At 36.7% G+C, this 16293-nt stretch overlaps 1 protein-coding gene across 1 annotated transcript in view; it reads right to left on the bottom strand.

Annotated features, from left to right (window-relative positions):
• The window catches only part of CC2D2B (coiled-coil and C2 domain containing 2B), a 109198-nt gene that overhangs the window by 82080 nt on the left and 10825 nt on the right, over window positions 1-16293 (bottom strand). Inside the window, exons 8-12 of the mRNA XM_070780566.1 lie at window positions 15513-15703; window positions 12410-12546; window positions 12180-12308; window positions 6609-6818; window positions 2298-2395 (exon numbers count right to left, since the gene is read on the bottom strand). Of these exons, the coding sequence (XP_070636667.1) occupies window positions 2298-2395; window positions 6609-6818; window positions 12180-12308; window positions 12410-12546; window positions 15513-15703 (765 nt within the window). The remainder of the gene's footprint in view (window positions 1-2297; window positions 2396-6608; window positions 6819-12179; window positions 12309-12409; window positions 12547-15512; window positions 15704-16293) is intronic.

Raw genomic sequence — 16293 nt, 5'->3', positions numbered from 1 at the left:
TTCATTATATGCCAGTACTTGTACAAGGCATATGTCAGCTTCCTCAAGTAACAGTGTTTATACTAAACAAGTAACAATGTTTATACTGAACTAGGCTATTCTTGGAGAAGGCAGTGGCACCCCACTCCAGTACTCTTGCCTGGAAAATCCCATGGACGGAGGAGCCTGGTAGGCTGCGGTCCGTGGGGTCGCTAAGATTCAGACACGACTGGGCAAATTCACTTTCACTTTTCACTTTCATGCATTGCAGAAGGAAATGGCAACCCACTCCAGTGTTCTTGCCTGGAGAATCCCAGGGATGGGGGAGCCTGGTGGGCTGCCGTCTATGGGGTCGCACAGAGTTGGACACGACTGAAGTGACTTAGCAGCAACAGCAGCAGGCTATTCTAGGAAACCCAATTATTTAAAACAACTTGCCTCCAGCGGTTAAGAATTTGTAGAGCCATTTTAGGTCAATGGGCAGGGAGTCAGAGAAATTCTTTAACTATCAAATCACTCAGAGTAGTCATATCTTTGTGCAAGTTTAACTTTCTACCCAATAAGTACCTCCCAGAGAGCTTTCCTGCTTTTGGAGATTCCTAAGCACATAATTATGTATTGTCTTTAAATTATTTTTCCAATTATTTTATACTTTCCTAATTTCTCTTCCTAACTAGTCTAGTAGCTAATGATTCCCAAGTTGTAGACCATTTTTTAAAATAAGGGTCCTTAACTCTACATACTCACTGAGTGTTGCTTTTAGGTTAAATTAGTAATATATCTTGCACATATGTGTATGCAAACTAGTTCTCAAACATACAAACACTTCAGATAAACATGATTCAAGTAAATTGAAAGGTATCAGTAAATTTGTAATAGTTTTTAATCAACATATTTTTAAATAAATAGATCATATTAATAAAGCTACAGCTACTTTCATGTGATACTTCTATTAAATATTTTTACACAAAAATGTTACAAAAAGTTGGAATCATTTATTTAAGTGCCTAAAGGCTACGGATCTTCAGCAGTCTCACTCCTGGGTATATACCGGAAAACAGGACATCTCTAATTGGAAAAGATACATGCACCCCAATGTTCATAGCAGCAGCGCTTACAACAGCCAGAAGATGGAAACAAACCCCAAGGGTCCATCAACAGATGATTGGTTTAAGGTGTGTATATCCCCTCACACACACAAATATGGAGTATTACTCAGCCATAAAAAAAAAAAGAAATATTATAACTTGCAACAACATACGGACCTACAGGGGCTTTCCAGGTGGCACTAGTGGTAAAGAACCTGCCTGCCAATGCAGGAGGATATAAGAAATGCGGGTTTGATCCCTGGGTCAAGAAGATCTCCTTGGAGAAGGGCATAACAACCCACTCTAGTATTCTTGCCTAGAGAACCCCATGGACAGAGGAGCCTAGTGGCTGCAGTCTACAGGGTCACAAAAAATCAGACACGACTGGAACGACTTAGCATGCACACATGCATGGACCTAGAGAGATTTTACTTAGTGAAGCAAGTCAAAAGGGTATACAAATACTATATAACATCACTTATATGTAGAATCTAAAAAATAACACAAATGAATCTGTATACAGAACAGAAACTCAAAAAAAAAAAAAAAGAACAGAAACTCAGAGACATAGAAAAGAAACAAGGTTACCAAAGGGGAAAAGGAGGGAAGGAGGAACAAATTAGAAGTGTTGGATTAACCCAAACTATTACACATAAAATAGATAAGCAACAAAGACTTACTGCTTAGCACAGGGAATTATATTTGATAAATCTCATAATGGCAAATATTTGATAAAACTTATAATGGAATATTGGAGAAGGCAATGGCACCCCACTCCAGTACTCTTGCCTGGAAAATCCCATGGATGGAGGAGCCTGGTAGGCTGCAGTCCATGGGGTCACTAAGAGTTGGACATGACTGAGCGACTTCACTTTCACTTTCATGCACTGGAGAAGGACATGGCAACCCACTCCAGTGTTCTTGCCTGGAGAATCCCAGGGACGGGAAGCCTGGTGGGCTGCCGTTCTATGGGGTCGCACAGAGTCAGACATGACTGAAGCGACTTAGCAGCAGCAGCATAATGGAATATAATCTGAAAATTACAATGGAATCACTTGGCTGTATACCTGAAACTAACAAAATATTGTAAATCAGCTATATTTCAATTTTAAAAATAGTAAGGATATTGTTAGTTTCTTATTTTACATCTTCCACAGCATAGTACAATACTTTGTTTAAACAAGCTCCTTAATAAATGCTTGATGAATACAAGAATGTCCTAAAACCTACCTTATCTGCCAATAATAATCCTGCAAAGATTTTCTGGTCAGCTGGCTTATTTCCGAATTTTCATTTGCTAATTTGGTAGCATCCGTCAGTGCTTTAAGCTAAAACAAAAGAGCTTTTTTGGTACACTTCATCCACCTGTTACTATCACTCCAATTCACCTGTAGGTCTAAGTATGTGCATCAGAAACACAAGTGTATACTTTTGTTGTATTACTCTCTTGTTTTTCAAAATATATTTCATAAAAGTACCCTGGGGCAGAACTGAAAAAGAGCCTCAATATTTGTCTAAGAGATAAACCTTATACCATGCAACTTCTAGGTAGTCATTTGATCAGTTAACATAAAGAAATGTCATTCAATCAAGATAGAAGACTGAACACAGGAATCTATTTTATCTTCTACCTAATATCCAATGGTTACAGAAAAGACATCTATCTGTCTTTATCCATATCCACTGCCATCATCACAACCATATCTATATACATATTTTATAATTATATCTACATCTATATCTCTCTATAAAAGAATAAATATATAGCAACATAGGAAAAGAAGTCAAATAAAATCAACAGAATGTACTGAAGAAACTACAAAACAAAGAGAAATATCCACAGAGAATACTGACAAAGAAATAAAACCAGGGGAAACTGTTCTCTATGACAGGGATAGGCAGAAAAAGCCTATCACAGTTAGGGACAGTTTGTGGGAACTCCAAGACTGGAGTCAATGGATATATATATAACTTATATATATATATATATAACTTCTACTGCAAGACACAAGGGAAGACCTCAACAACTGTGAAGACATACTGCATGCCTGGATGCGGAAACCCAAATTTTTAAAGATAAAATTCCTTTTACAATTAATATAATAACCGATGGTTCAGATGGTAAAGAATCTGCCTGCAATGAAAGAGACCCAGGTTCCGTCCCTGGGTCAGAAGATCTCCTGGAGAGGGGAATGGCTACGCACTCCACTATTCTTGCCTGGAGAATTCTATGGACAGAGAAGCCTGGTGGGCTACAGTCCATGGGACTGCAAAGAGTCGGACGTGACTGAGAGACTAACACTCTCATTTTCAAAGAAGCTGCAGTAAAAATGGTAGGAGAATCTTTAAAATAGAAGTTAACAAGCTAGTTCTAATGTTCATATGGAAGGTCAACTCTGTAAGAATTTTATTCTAGGAAAAAACCAATGAGGAGATACTCGTCCTTAGAAAAGTCAGGGCTGTTCATATTGTTGAGCCATCAAATTAACCAACTACAGAACTGCCCTAACTTAGAACTTTTGATATAGAAAGTCATACCTTTTCCCTATGGTTTAAAGCAACTGAGAGAGCTCTCTGTGAATTGTAACCAAAGATATGCTAACTGATAAAAATCTAGGAAATCTAATAAATGAACAAAACCTAAAGTCCCCAAAGAAAAAAACTGACAGGTTTGACCTCATAAAATTTTAAATATTTCCAAGAGATAGGAAAAATGAAGTAAAAAGGCAAGCAACAGAATGGGATAAAAATATTTAAAACATATTCAAAAGATATACATTTTGTACATGCAATGTGTGTGTATGTACATGTGTAAATAGTTATATGTGTATATATATTTGTACATATATATATATATATATATATATATGAAAACTCTTATAAAGATGAACAAAGCTATACAGAAAACTGGGCAAGTAATATCAACTATTAGTTATGGCTCTGGGAAGTAAGCTCTGTCCTGTACTATCAGTGGAAATTCAAACTGAAAAACTTTCTTGGAAAGGCAATTCATTACTCTCTGATAAAAATGTAAACTTCATGCACCCTTACTCTTGACCAAGAACTTTCACTTCTACAAATCTAGCCTACAGAAGTTTTCACACATGTGCTCAAATACACAGATACACGGATGTGCACTGCTTTATTACTTGTAATTATAAGAAGATGGAAATGACCTAAGAAGTCATTTATGAAGTCATTCATGACCATAAGAAGTGTCAAGAACGAGGAGTGATTGAACATATTAAAATACATGTATATTATGGGTCTATATATAGTGATATGGGACAAGCTCCAAGACTTGTAATTTTAAATTACAAGTAATTTTAAAGTAATTAAATTACTTTAAAAAAAGAAGTAATTTTAAAAAGCCAAGTTGCCAAATAATACATAGATCCATATAGAAGATCCAATTTATCTTAAAATCTATCATGGCATATGTATATACAGAGAAACATGGAAAAGAGATCTTTAAAGCTGTAGTCTAAACCACGAGGTGAAGATTGAAGTGGGACTTTCACAGTATGAAACGTCTACACTGAATCTCTTACAGTGGGAATGAACTCCTGAATTACTTGTGCAATTTCCCTCTTGTGTAAACTAGAGGGAACAACAGCAGAACTCTACAAAACTGAAGATCCGTTCTACTCTTTTATATTGTCTACAACATTTCTCCGTGTTCTTTAAGTGGAATTCACGTTCACCTAACAGGACATTTTGCAGTTTAAGAAATCCATAGACGTCACTGAGTCTCCTACTACTTTGAACCTGGTTTGAACACACTGAGAACGAGCAGAGCCATATATTTCACACCAAGGGACTAAAAGGATGCAAAAATTATAAATCAGTGTTTTGGTAGAAGACCAATGGTCACACCCTGCAACCCTTGGCCTTTTCCCCTCCCTCCTACAGTTCTCTTTCATTTTAGAAGGGCATACACATGCCCTATCAAATTTCTCTTTTTACAATTTACCAGGAAACTGGAGAAAATGTTTATGTGCACATTTTAAATAAATAAATAATGTGCACATTTTTATGTGCACATTTAAAATAAAGTGAAGTAAAAAGCAGCCAAGAAATTACCTTTGGCTCCTAAGAATCATTAATAAAAATGTTGCAAATAATGATCCCTCAATATTATTTTACACAGAAAGCCATGCTACATGAAAAACAAATGAGTTTTTATGTACAGTAATAGGTAGTATTCTAGTGAAACAAAATTGCTATTGCTAGACCAGGCTTCAAAGATTACACAACAGTGTTGGAAAACTATTAAATAGACAAATCATATTTTCAATGACCTACATCTTAGTTTCAGAGTTGGTTCTTTCATTCAAAAAAAAACAACGGTCATATTAAACTAAAAGTTAGAATATTCAACTTTTGTTTTAGGACATATTCTGACCTTATTAATTCATAGGCTTCATTTAGGAAGTACTCCCACACATTTGCCACATGAAAACGCAATCAAATGGATTAAGTCCTGTTGTTTTTGCACTTGTACTTTAAGAAGCAAATATATTAAAGTACAATTCATTTCTAGCTTATTGGAATGTCTTGGTGACCCTACTAGGCTTGATTATTTAACTAAATACCTCACTAAATATTTAAGTGTATTAATTAGCTGAATAAGACCTATCAGAATAATCTTTTCAGAGAGAACACTAGTTAACAAAATATTCATGTATCAAAAACTCAGCATACAGTCTAAACGAGAGGTACAAATTTATAAAAGTAGTCAGGGGGTATATTTCTTTGATTTCTCCTCAGACTTTATGTACTCTTTACGATGTCATTGGGCTTCCATAAAGAACCTGCCTGCCAAGCAGGAGACATAAAAGATGCAGGTTTGATCCCAGAGTCTGGAATATCCCCTGAAGTAACCCACTCCAATATTCTTGCCTGGAGAATCCCATGGACTGAGGAGCCTGGTGGGCCACAGTCCACTGGGCTGCAAAGAGTCGGACGCGGCTGAAGCTACTTAACATGCATGCATGCAAGAATTCCATGGACAGAGGAACCTGGCAGGCTACAGTCCATGGGGTCACAAAGAGCTGGACACAACTGAGTGCATGCACCACACACACAAATACACACACACACACGCACGCGTGCACACGCATGCGTGTCATTAGACGATTAGTTGGCTAAATCATTCTCATACTAAACTCTGTAGAAGGTTCAGGATCATTAATATTTTTATCAAAAATACTTTCTTACAAGACTTGAAATAGTCATTTGGTTCTTTTAAATAGTAATCATTTCAAATATTCTTCTTGAGTCATAGGATCAAGAAATACCATTGATTAGCAATCTATTTATAAATGCTAAATACCCTGCAGGATATGTTTGAATCTGTCTCCCTGGCCAGTTAATTCCTACAATTTCTTTTCAGAAAAACTGAAATCAAGCTTTCTTTTATTTGGTTAAATAGTTGAAGTGCTAAGGGAATATTCCACCATAACTTGCTCTGTACTGTTTTTTTTTTTTTCCCCAATATTAAAGGTTCAGCTCTGTAAATGTAATGAAAACCATGCTTACCTTCTCATAAAGCAGCTGTGGTAAATTCTGTTGCTGCCTGTCCTGAAAACACTCATAAAGTTGGAGCAGCCTAGCACATAATACTTGTTCTTGATTGAAGAGAGGATGATGACTGAATTGCAAACCCACTATATTGAGATCTAATTGGTACATTTCCCTTTGACCTTCCATTTTGTTCCTAATAGAGCTTTCTAGATCAGATTTCACTGCCTTTTAAAGAAAAGTATTTACACAATGTTAATTCAATTCTATTTTTTTAATTACAAGTAACTCCTTATAAAAGTAACATGCTAACTGTAAGAAAATGAAGACACAGAAAAGCAAAAAAACAATTATTTGCTCCTTCTTTCTTAAAACTGATTATAGCCCTTGATTTCATATATTTATATTGGAGCATTTTAATCACCTTACTATAAATGGTCATCTACTTTACTACTATGTGCTGGCAGAGGCTAACTTTCAAGTTACAAGCACCCAAGTAATTTCCTAAAGGATCACGATAAAAAAAATGGTGTTTAGAACTGGTGGGTCAATAGTTTGTTAAGGTGATGATCTAATAATCATCTGGAGCCAGACTTAAATCGCAAACTATTATCTCTGCTTCAGTGGCCCTTACAGCACTGAGATTTTTATTTCCCAGTGAGAAACCCCAAATGAGCCTTGCCTCCATAGCTGGCTGTGCATAATAAAAACTGTAGAGAAGACAGAAGGGAAAGGCAGGCAGAGGTATTTGTCTGACACTAATTCCAGAATATTACCTGTTAAGGATGGTGCTACAGAATGAATTTTAATACTCAAAGTTTACATGCTTGGTGAACTGACATTTATATTTATTCCCAACTCTAAGAGTCCATGAAACACTGAAATTAGCTTAAATGAAGTTAGAAAAGAGCAGAAAGCTCCGATGACAGTTATTAATAGCAATAAAGTGTTTTTTAATTCAGATATGTACACTGGGTTTTTTAGACATAATAATAGTTTATTAACTACAGATTAGTGTAGACATAACTTTTACATGCACTTTTGACATTTTTCAAAACCAAAAAATTCCTTTGACTTGCTTCACTGTGGTGGTCTAGAAGTGAACCAGCAATATCTTAGAGATATGCCTGTATTCCCAAATATCTATATAAAACAAGCAGGGTAACTAGATAGCAAGACCAAAAATCCAGGGACAATATTTTAAACAAAATTGCATCTGAAAACATCTCCACTGAATCCAAAATACAAGTGGGTAGAGAAAAACCACTAACAGCAAGATCTGCATAGTATTGGTGACTGCATAAAAGTCGAAAGAAGCAATGAAACATCTGACCATCCTGTTAAGAGAACTGAAAGAGCCAACAGATACTCACCAGAAAGTAAAAAAATTTAAACAATTTAAAAAAAGAAGGTAAAACTGTTATGGGTTTTGTCTACTCCAAGTATGGTAACAGCAAGGAATTTTGGTAAAAATATCAACATTCATTCATGATAAAAAAACTCTTGTATTTGTCTTAATTTTAAAAGTAGGACAACTAATTAAACCTTAAATGCATTTTTTTTATGGTAAAATGGTAAACGATTTTCTTAGCAGCAAGAAGTTTTGGTGTATTTTTAGAAAATCCTGAAATAAATTCATAAGTGGTATAAAGATATTAAAGACATATTATGATATGAGGAATTTTTTTAAATTTTTCTAGATTCTCTAAGAAACGAACAGAGACTGTGGAGAAGAAAAGAGAGTGTATATTATGTAGAAAGAAGCTTCTCACGTGTTAAAGAAAGATAAGGAGACCTCCGAAATTATAAATCTCTTCAGTTTAGGGAGAAACCTTATTTTCTGTGTAGGCTGAGAAGTATCAGCACTATAAGGAGTGAAATGCTCTTGCTGTTAAAATGTTGCAGCTACTGATTTCTTTCACCAGTGTTTTATAGTTTTCTATATATAAGTCTTTAGTTTCTTTAGGTAGATATATTCCTAAGTATTTTATTCTTTTCGTTGCAATGGTGAATGGAATTGTTTCCTTAATTTCTCTTTCTATTTTCTCATTATTAGTGTATAGGAATGCAAGGGATTTCTGTGTGTTGATTTTATATCCTGCAACTTTACTATAAAACACTGGTGAAAGAAATCAAAGAGGACACTAATAGATGGAGAAATATACCATGTTCATGGATTGGAAGAATAATATAGTGAAAATGAGTATACTACCCAAAGTAATTTATAGATTCAATGCAATCCCTATCAAGCTACCAACGGTATTCTTCACAGAGCTAGAACAAATCATTTCACAATTTGTATGGAAATACAAAAAACCTCGAATAGCCAAAGCAATCTTGAGAAAGAAAAATGGAACTGGAGGAATCAACCTGCCTGATTTCAGGCTCTACTACAAAGCCACAGTCATCAAGACAGTATGGTACTGGCACAAAGACAGAAATATAGATCAATGGAACAAAATAGAAAGCCCAGAGATAAATCCACGCACATATGGACACCTTATCTTTGACAAAGGAGGCAAGAATATACATACAATGGATTAAAGACAATCTCTTTAACAAGTGGTGCTGGGAAAACTGGTCAACCACTTGTAAAAGAATGAAACTAGAACACTTTCTAACACCATACACAAAAATAAACTCACAATGGATTAAAGATCTAAATGTAAGACCAGAAACTATAAAACTCCTAGAGGAGAACATAAGCAAAACACTCTCTGACATACATCACAGCAAGATCCTCTATGACCCACCTCCCAGAATATTGGAAATAAAAGCAAAAATAAACAAATGGGACCTAATTAAACTTAAAAGCTTCTGCACAACAAAGGAAACTATAAGCAAGGTGAAAAGACAGCCTTCAGAATGGGAGAAAATAATACCAAATGAAGCAACTGACGAACAACTAATCTCAAAAATATACAAGTAACTCCTTCAGCTCAATTCCAGAAAAATAAATGACCCAATCAAAAAAGGGGCCAAAGAACTAAATAGACATTTCTCCAAAGAAGACATACAGATGGCTAACAAACACATGAAAAGATGCTCAACATCACTCATTATCAGAGAAATGCAAATCAAAACCACTATGAGGTACCATTTCACGCCAGTCAGAATGGCTGTGATCCAAAAGTCTACAAATAATAAATGCTGAAGAGGGTGTGGAGAAAAGGGAATCCTCTTACACTGTTGGTGGGAATGCAAACTAGTACAGCCTCTATGGAGAACAGTGTGGAGATTCCTTAAAAAACTGGAAATAGAACTGCCTTATGATCCAGCAATCCCACTGCTGGGCATACACACTGAGGAAACCAGAAGGGAAAGAGACACGTGTACCCCAATGTTCATCACAGCACTGTTTATAATAGCCAGGACATGGAAGCAACCTAGATGTCCATCAGCAGATGAATGGATAAGAAAGCTGTGGTACATATACACAATGGACCATTAAAAAGAGTACATTTGAATCAGTTCTAATGAGGTGGATGAAACTGGAGCCTATTATACAGAGTGAAGTAAGCCAGAAAGAAAAACGCCAATACAGTATACTAATGCATATATATGGAATTTAGAAGGATGGTAACAATAACCCTGTATACGAGACAGCAAAAGAGACACTGATGAATAGAACAGTCTTTTGGACTCTGTGGGAGAGGGAGAGGGTGGGAAGATTTGGGAGAATAGCATTGAAACATGTATAATATCATATATGAAATGAGTCGCCAGTCCAGGTTCGATGCACGATACTGGATGCTTGGGGCTGGTGCACTGGGACGACCCAGAGGGATGGTATGGGGAGGGAGGAGGGAGCAGGGTTCAGGATGGGGAACACATGTATACCTGTGGCAGATTCATTTTGATATATGGCAAAACCAATACAATATTGTAAAGTTAAAAAATAAAATAAAAATGTTGCAGCTACTGGAATATGAGGGATGGGATGGGGAGGGAGGTGGGAACAGGGTTCAGGATGGGAACACATGTACACCCATGGCTGATTCATGTCAATGTATGGCAAAAACCACTACAATATTGTAAAGTAATTAGCCTCCAATTAAAATAATTAATTAAAAAAATAAAGAAATACAGAAAGGCATCTTTTAAGAAAAAGCATTGACTACAAAAGGCATATAATTACTAGAAGAGGAAAAGTAAGATCATGGCACCTGGTCCCATCACTTCATGGGAAATAGATGGGGAAACAATGGAAACAGTGACAGTCTTTATTTTCTGAGGCTCCAAAATCACTGCAGATGGTGACTGCAGCCATGAAATTAAAAGATGCTTGCTCCTTGGAAGAAAGGCTATGACCAACCTAGGCAGCATATTAAAAAGCAGAGACATTACTTTGCCAACAAAGGTCTGTCTAGTCAAAGCTATGGTTTTTCCAGTGGTCATGTATGGATGTGAGAGTTGGACTGTAAAGAAAGCTGAGTGCTGAAGAATTGATGCTTTTGAACTGTGGTGTTGGAGAAGACTCTTGAGAGTCCCTTGAACAGCAAGGAGATCAAACCAGTTGATCCTAAAGGAAATTAACTCTGAATATTCCCTGAAGGACTGATGCTGAAGCTGAAGCTCCAACACTTTGGCCACCACTGGATAAGTTTCTGATGCTGGGAAAGATTGAAGGCAGGAGGAGAAGGGGTACAACAGAGGATGAGATGGTTGGATGGCATCACCGACTCAATGGACATGAGTTTTAGTGAACTCTGAGTGATAGTTAAAAGCAGGGAAGCCTGGCGTGCTGCAGTTCATGGGGTCGCAAAGAGTCACACGATTATGTGACTGAACAACAACAAAGGCAGGTGACTGAGCAATTAAGTTTTTGTACATAATTCTTATTTAAATTTTTTTATGACATGACTGAGGAACTTCACTTTCACTTTTCACTTTCCTGCATTGCAGAAGGAAATGGCAACCCATTCTAGTGTTCTTGCCTGGAGAATCCCAGGGACGGGGGAGCCTGGTGGGCTGCCATCTATGGGATCGCAGAGTCGGACACGACCGAAGCGACTTAGCAGCAGCAGCAGCATGCCAAATTTTTAATATAACTATTTCTGTCTAAATATTTCTTTTCATTAGGTTAATGAACTGCTAATTTTTATAATGTGCTCTGAAATACACATAAAATTTGTTTCTTTGATTGTTAAGTACAATATAGATTCATTTCTGAAATCTAGAAGAGAGTATAAGAAAGAAAATAAAAATAAGCCTATGTCCTACCATCCAGAGATAAGTATTAACTCTTATATATTTCCCAGACTTTTCATCTATATACACACATGTCTGTACTTATTCATTGATAAATTCCTTCACTCATTATCTATTTTTATAAAGATAGGATCATATGAAATTTCACATTCCGCCTTTTTTTTTAACTTCACATTCTGAGCTCTCCCCCAGATCATTAAATATTCCTTGAAAACATAATTTTAATGGCTATTTAATACTTCATCATAGCTTTGCCTTTACTAGACTTACTAATATCCTCAAAAGGTGAATTAACAAAATAAGTATACAAGTAAATATACAAGTTATAATTTATGTTATAAGAATTCTAAACATAATCACAAATAAACTGTTGTTTACCTTTCTATACATGGTCTTCAGTGCTGGATTTAAAGGTTCCTTGCTTATGTTTAGTCTGAAATTCCATGACCGTCTAATAGGTGAAGGTAATGACATTATTTCTCCACTTTCTTCAAACCAACACTTTCCCTATTAAAAATACTTAAGAATGTAGTAATTAAATATTACACTAAAAACAAATGTCACATTACTGCCAGTGAGTGATTTAGCTTATCAGGTAGTGAACTTGCCTCTTCTAGTTTAAGCAGACGATTTTCCATTTTGTTGCAGGTCTTTTTATATATTTCTGGCTTTTTCTGAATATAGAATCCTTCTTCTTCTAAAATGCGTGGCATCATATCTTCTGGCAGTTTAAGCTGGTTGATCACTTAATAACAAAACCTAGATGTTACTTTCAAGTCCAAAAGAGTAAACTGGGACTGACCAAACAAGATGCAAAAGAGGACTATCATATACTCTACCACTAAAGTCTACCATTCTATCTACGACTGTGGGCAGGAATCCCTTAGAAGGAATGGAGTAGCCATCATAGTCAACAAGAATCTGAAATGCACTACTTGGATGCAATCTCAAAAACGACAGAATGATCTCTGTTCATTTCCAAGGCAAACCATTAAATATCACAGTAATCCAAGCCTATTCCCCAACCAGTAACACTGAAGAAGCTGAAGTTGAACAGTTCTATGAAGACCTACAAGACTTTTTAGAACTAAAACCCAAAAAAGATATCCTTTTCATTATAGGGGACTGGAATGCAAAAGTAGGAAGTTAAGAAACACCTGGAGTAACAGGCAAATTTGGCCTTGGAGTATAGAATGAAGCAGGGCAAAAGCTAAGAGTTTTACCAACAGAACACACTGGTCATAGGAAACACTCTCTTCTGACAACACAAGAGAAGACTCTACACATGGACATCACCAGATGGTCAACACCGAAATCAGACTGATTATATTCTTTGCAGTCAAAGATGGAGAAGCTCTATAGAGTCAGCAAAAACAAGAAAGGGAGCTGACCATGGCTCAGATCATGAACTCCTCATTGTCAAATTCCAACTGAAATTTAAGAAAGTGGGGAAAACCACTAGACCATTCAGGTATGACCTAAATCAAATCCCTATGATTATACACTGGAAGCGAGAAATAGATTTAAGGGACTAGATCTGATAGAGTGCCTGAAGAACTATGGATGGAGGTTTGTGACACTGTACAGGAGACAGGAATCAAGACCATCCCCATGAAAAAGAAATGCAAAAAAGCAAAATGGCTGTCTGAGGAGGCCTTACAAATAGCTGTGAAAAGAAGAGAAGCAAAAAGCAAAGGAGAAAAGGAAAGATATACCCATATACTTCCTCAGCAATCAATGCAAAGAAATAGAGGAAAACAATAGAATGGGAAAGACTAGAGATCTCTTCAAGAAAATCAGAGATACCAAGGGAACATTTCATTCAAAGATGGGCTCAATAAAGGACAGAAATGGTATGGATCTAACAGGAGAAAATATTAAGAAGAGGTGGCAAGAATACACAGAAGAACTGTACAAAAAAGATCTTCATGACCCAGATAATCATGATGGTGTGATCACTAACCTAGAGCCAGACATCCTGGAATGTGAAGTCAAGTGGGCCTTTAGGAAGCACCACTATGAACAAAGCTAGTGGAGGTGATGGAATTCCAGTTGAGCTATTTCAAATCCTGGAAGATGATGCTGCACTCAATATGCCAGCAAATTTGGAAAACTCAGCAGTGGTCACAGGACTGGAAAAGGCGTTTTCATTTCAATCACAAAGTAAGGCAATGTCAAAGATTGCTCAAACTACCACACAATTGCACTCATCTCACGTGCTAGTAAAATAACACTCAAAATTCTCCAAGCCAGGCTTCAGCAATACGTGAACTGTGAGCTTCCAGATGTTCAAGCTGGTTTTAGAAAAGGCAGAGGAACCAGAGATCAAACTACCAACATCCGCTGGATCATGGAAAAAGCAAGAGAGTTCCAGAAGAACATCTATTTCTGCTTTATTGACTATGCCAAAGCCTTTGACTGTGTGGATCACAATAAACTGTGGAAAATTCTGAAGAGATGGGAATACCAGACCACCTGACCTGCCTCTTGAGAAACCTGTATGCAGGTCAGGAAGCAATAGTTAGAACTAGACATGGAACAACAGACTGGTTCCAAATCGGGAAAGGAGTACGTCAAGGCTGTATATTGTCACCCTGCTTATTTAACTTATATGCAGAGTATATCATGAGAAACGCTGGGCTGGAAGAAGCACTAGCTGGAATCAAGATTGCCAGGAGAAATATCAATAACTTCAGATATGCAGATAACATGGCAGAAAGTGAAGAACTAAAGAGCCTCTTGATGAAAGTGAAAGAGGAGAGTGAAAAAGTTGGCTTAAAGCTCAACATTCAGAAAACTAAGATCATGGCATCCAGTCCCATCACTTCATGGCAGATAGATGGGAAAACCGTGGAAACAGTGGCTGACTTTATTTTTGGGGACTCCAAAATCACTGCAGATGGTGACTGCAGCCATGAAATTAAAAGACGCTTACTCCTTGGAAGGTAAGTTATGACCAACCTAGATAGCATATTCAAAAGCAGAGACATTACTTTGCCAACAAAGGTCCATCTAGTCGAGGCTACAGTTTTTCCAGTAGTCATACATGAATGTGAGAGTGGGACTATAAAGAAAGCTGAGCACAGAATTGATGCTTTTGAACTGTGGTGTTGGAGAAGACTCTTGAGAGTCCCTTGGACTGCAAGGAGGTCCAACCAGTCCATCCTAGAGGAGATCAGTCCTGAGTGTTCATCGGAAGGACTGATGTTGAAGCTGAAACTCCAATACTTTGGCCACCTGATGCAAAGAGCTGACTCATTTGAAAAGACCCTAATGCTGGGAAAGATTGAAGGCATAGGAGAAGGAGACGACAGAGGATGAGATGGTTGGATGGCATCATGAACTTAATGGACATGAGTTTAAGTAAACTCCAGGAGTTGGTGATGGATAGGGAGGCCTGGCGTGCTGCGGTCCATGAAGTTGCAGAGTCAGACACGACTGAGTGACTGAACTGAACTGAAAGTCTACCAGAAAGTCAAATACACAGACACACACACACACACACACACGACAATGAATGAGCTCTTTTAACCAATTCCCTTAAACTCAGAGAACGCACAAAGAATAAATACAGAAAACCTTCTATAATTTTAGATCATTAATTTTTATCTATCCACCATACAAAGAAGCTATTATCCTATACTACGATTCATTAATGACTTGAATATTTTATCATGAAAAAAATGATATCATGAAAAAAATCTTCTGTACCTGGAGAACTACTTGGAACAAAAATATTTGCCTGTTGTTTTTTTATTTGTTCTTGGTCATCTTCATAATCAGCAGCCTTTACTTCAAGTAAATCTGGGAAAATGACTTCTTCCACAAAATCTTCATCTTGGCCCTCAGCAAAGTTCTGTAAATCATCACCAAGTGAAAAATATTTGTGGTAACTACCATTACTGATCCCAAAAGAAAAATAAGTATACATGCTTGTCCCTAATGATTAATGTGCAGATAAATAAAATGTACTAAAATCCTGCCATGAAGTCTTTCTGATCTATGCCACCCAGTTCAAGTTCAAGATGAAAACATGTTACAATGAACTTTCATTGAACATTGAAGAACTCACTTAAGGCTTAATATCATAAACTATGATCTTCCTACAGCCCTTCATTGCAATTCTCAACAAAATACTACTGAAGAAAAACTACAATTCAAGTCTCTCCTCTCCTATGGAAAAATGTTCTGAGATATTGGTCTATGATAGTCCAACGGTTGAGAATTCACAGTGCAGGGCAAAGTCTAGGGACATCAAGCCATGTGGTCTTCAGCCCCATTTTTTTCACCATTCAGAAAGCAGTACTACCTAAGGAAATGTGGAGCAGTCATATTCTTTTCTGGATGCTATTTAAGAAAAAAAGAAAGAAAAGTAGAAACACAAGTAGAAGTCTGTGACAGATGATCAATTATTTCTGAAATATGATATATAAAAGTTTCAAACAATGGTGATATTGAAGTAGATATATTACTAAATGTAAAAACGTATACT

The sequence above is a fragment of the Bos indicus genome, chromosome 26 (genome assembly GCF_029378745.1).
Source record: "Bos indicus isolate NIAB-ARS_2022 breed Sahiwal x Tharparkar chromosome 26, NIAB-ARS_B.indTharparkar_mat_pri_1.0, whole genome shotgun sequence".
In the NCBI taxonomy this organism is placed as follows: domain Eukaryota; kingdom Metazoa; phylum Chordata; class Mammalia; order Artiodactyla; family Bovidae; genus Bos; species Bos indicus.
This window is presented reverse-complemented; position numbering and strand designations above follow the sequence as displayed.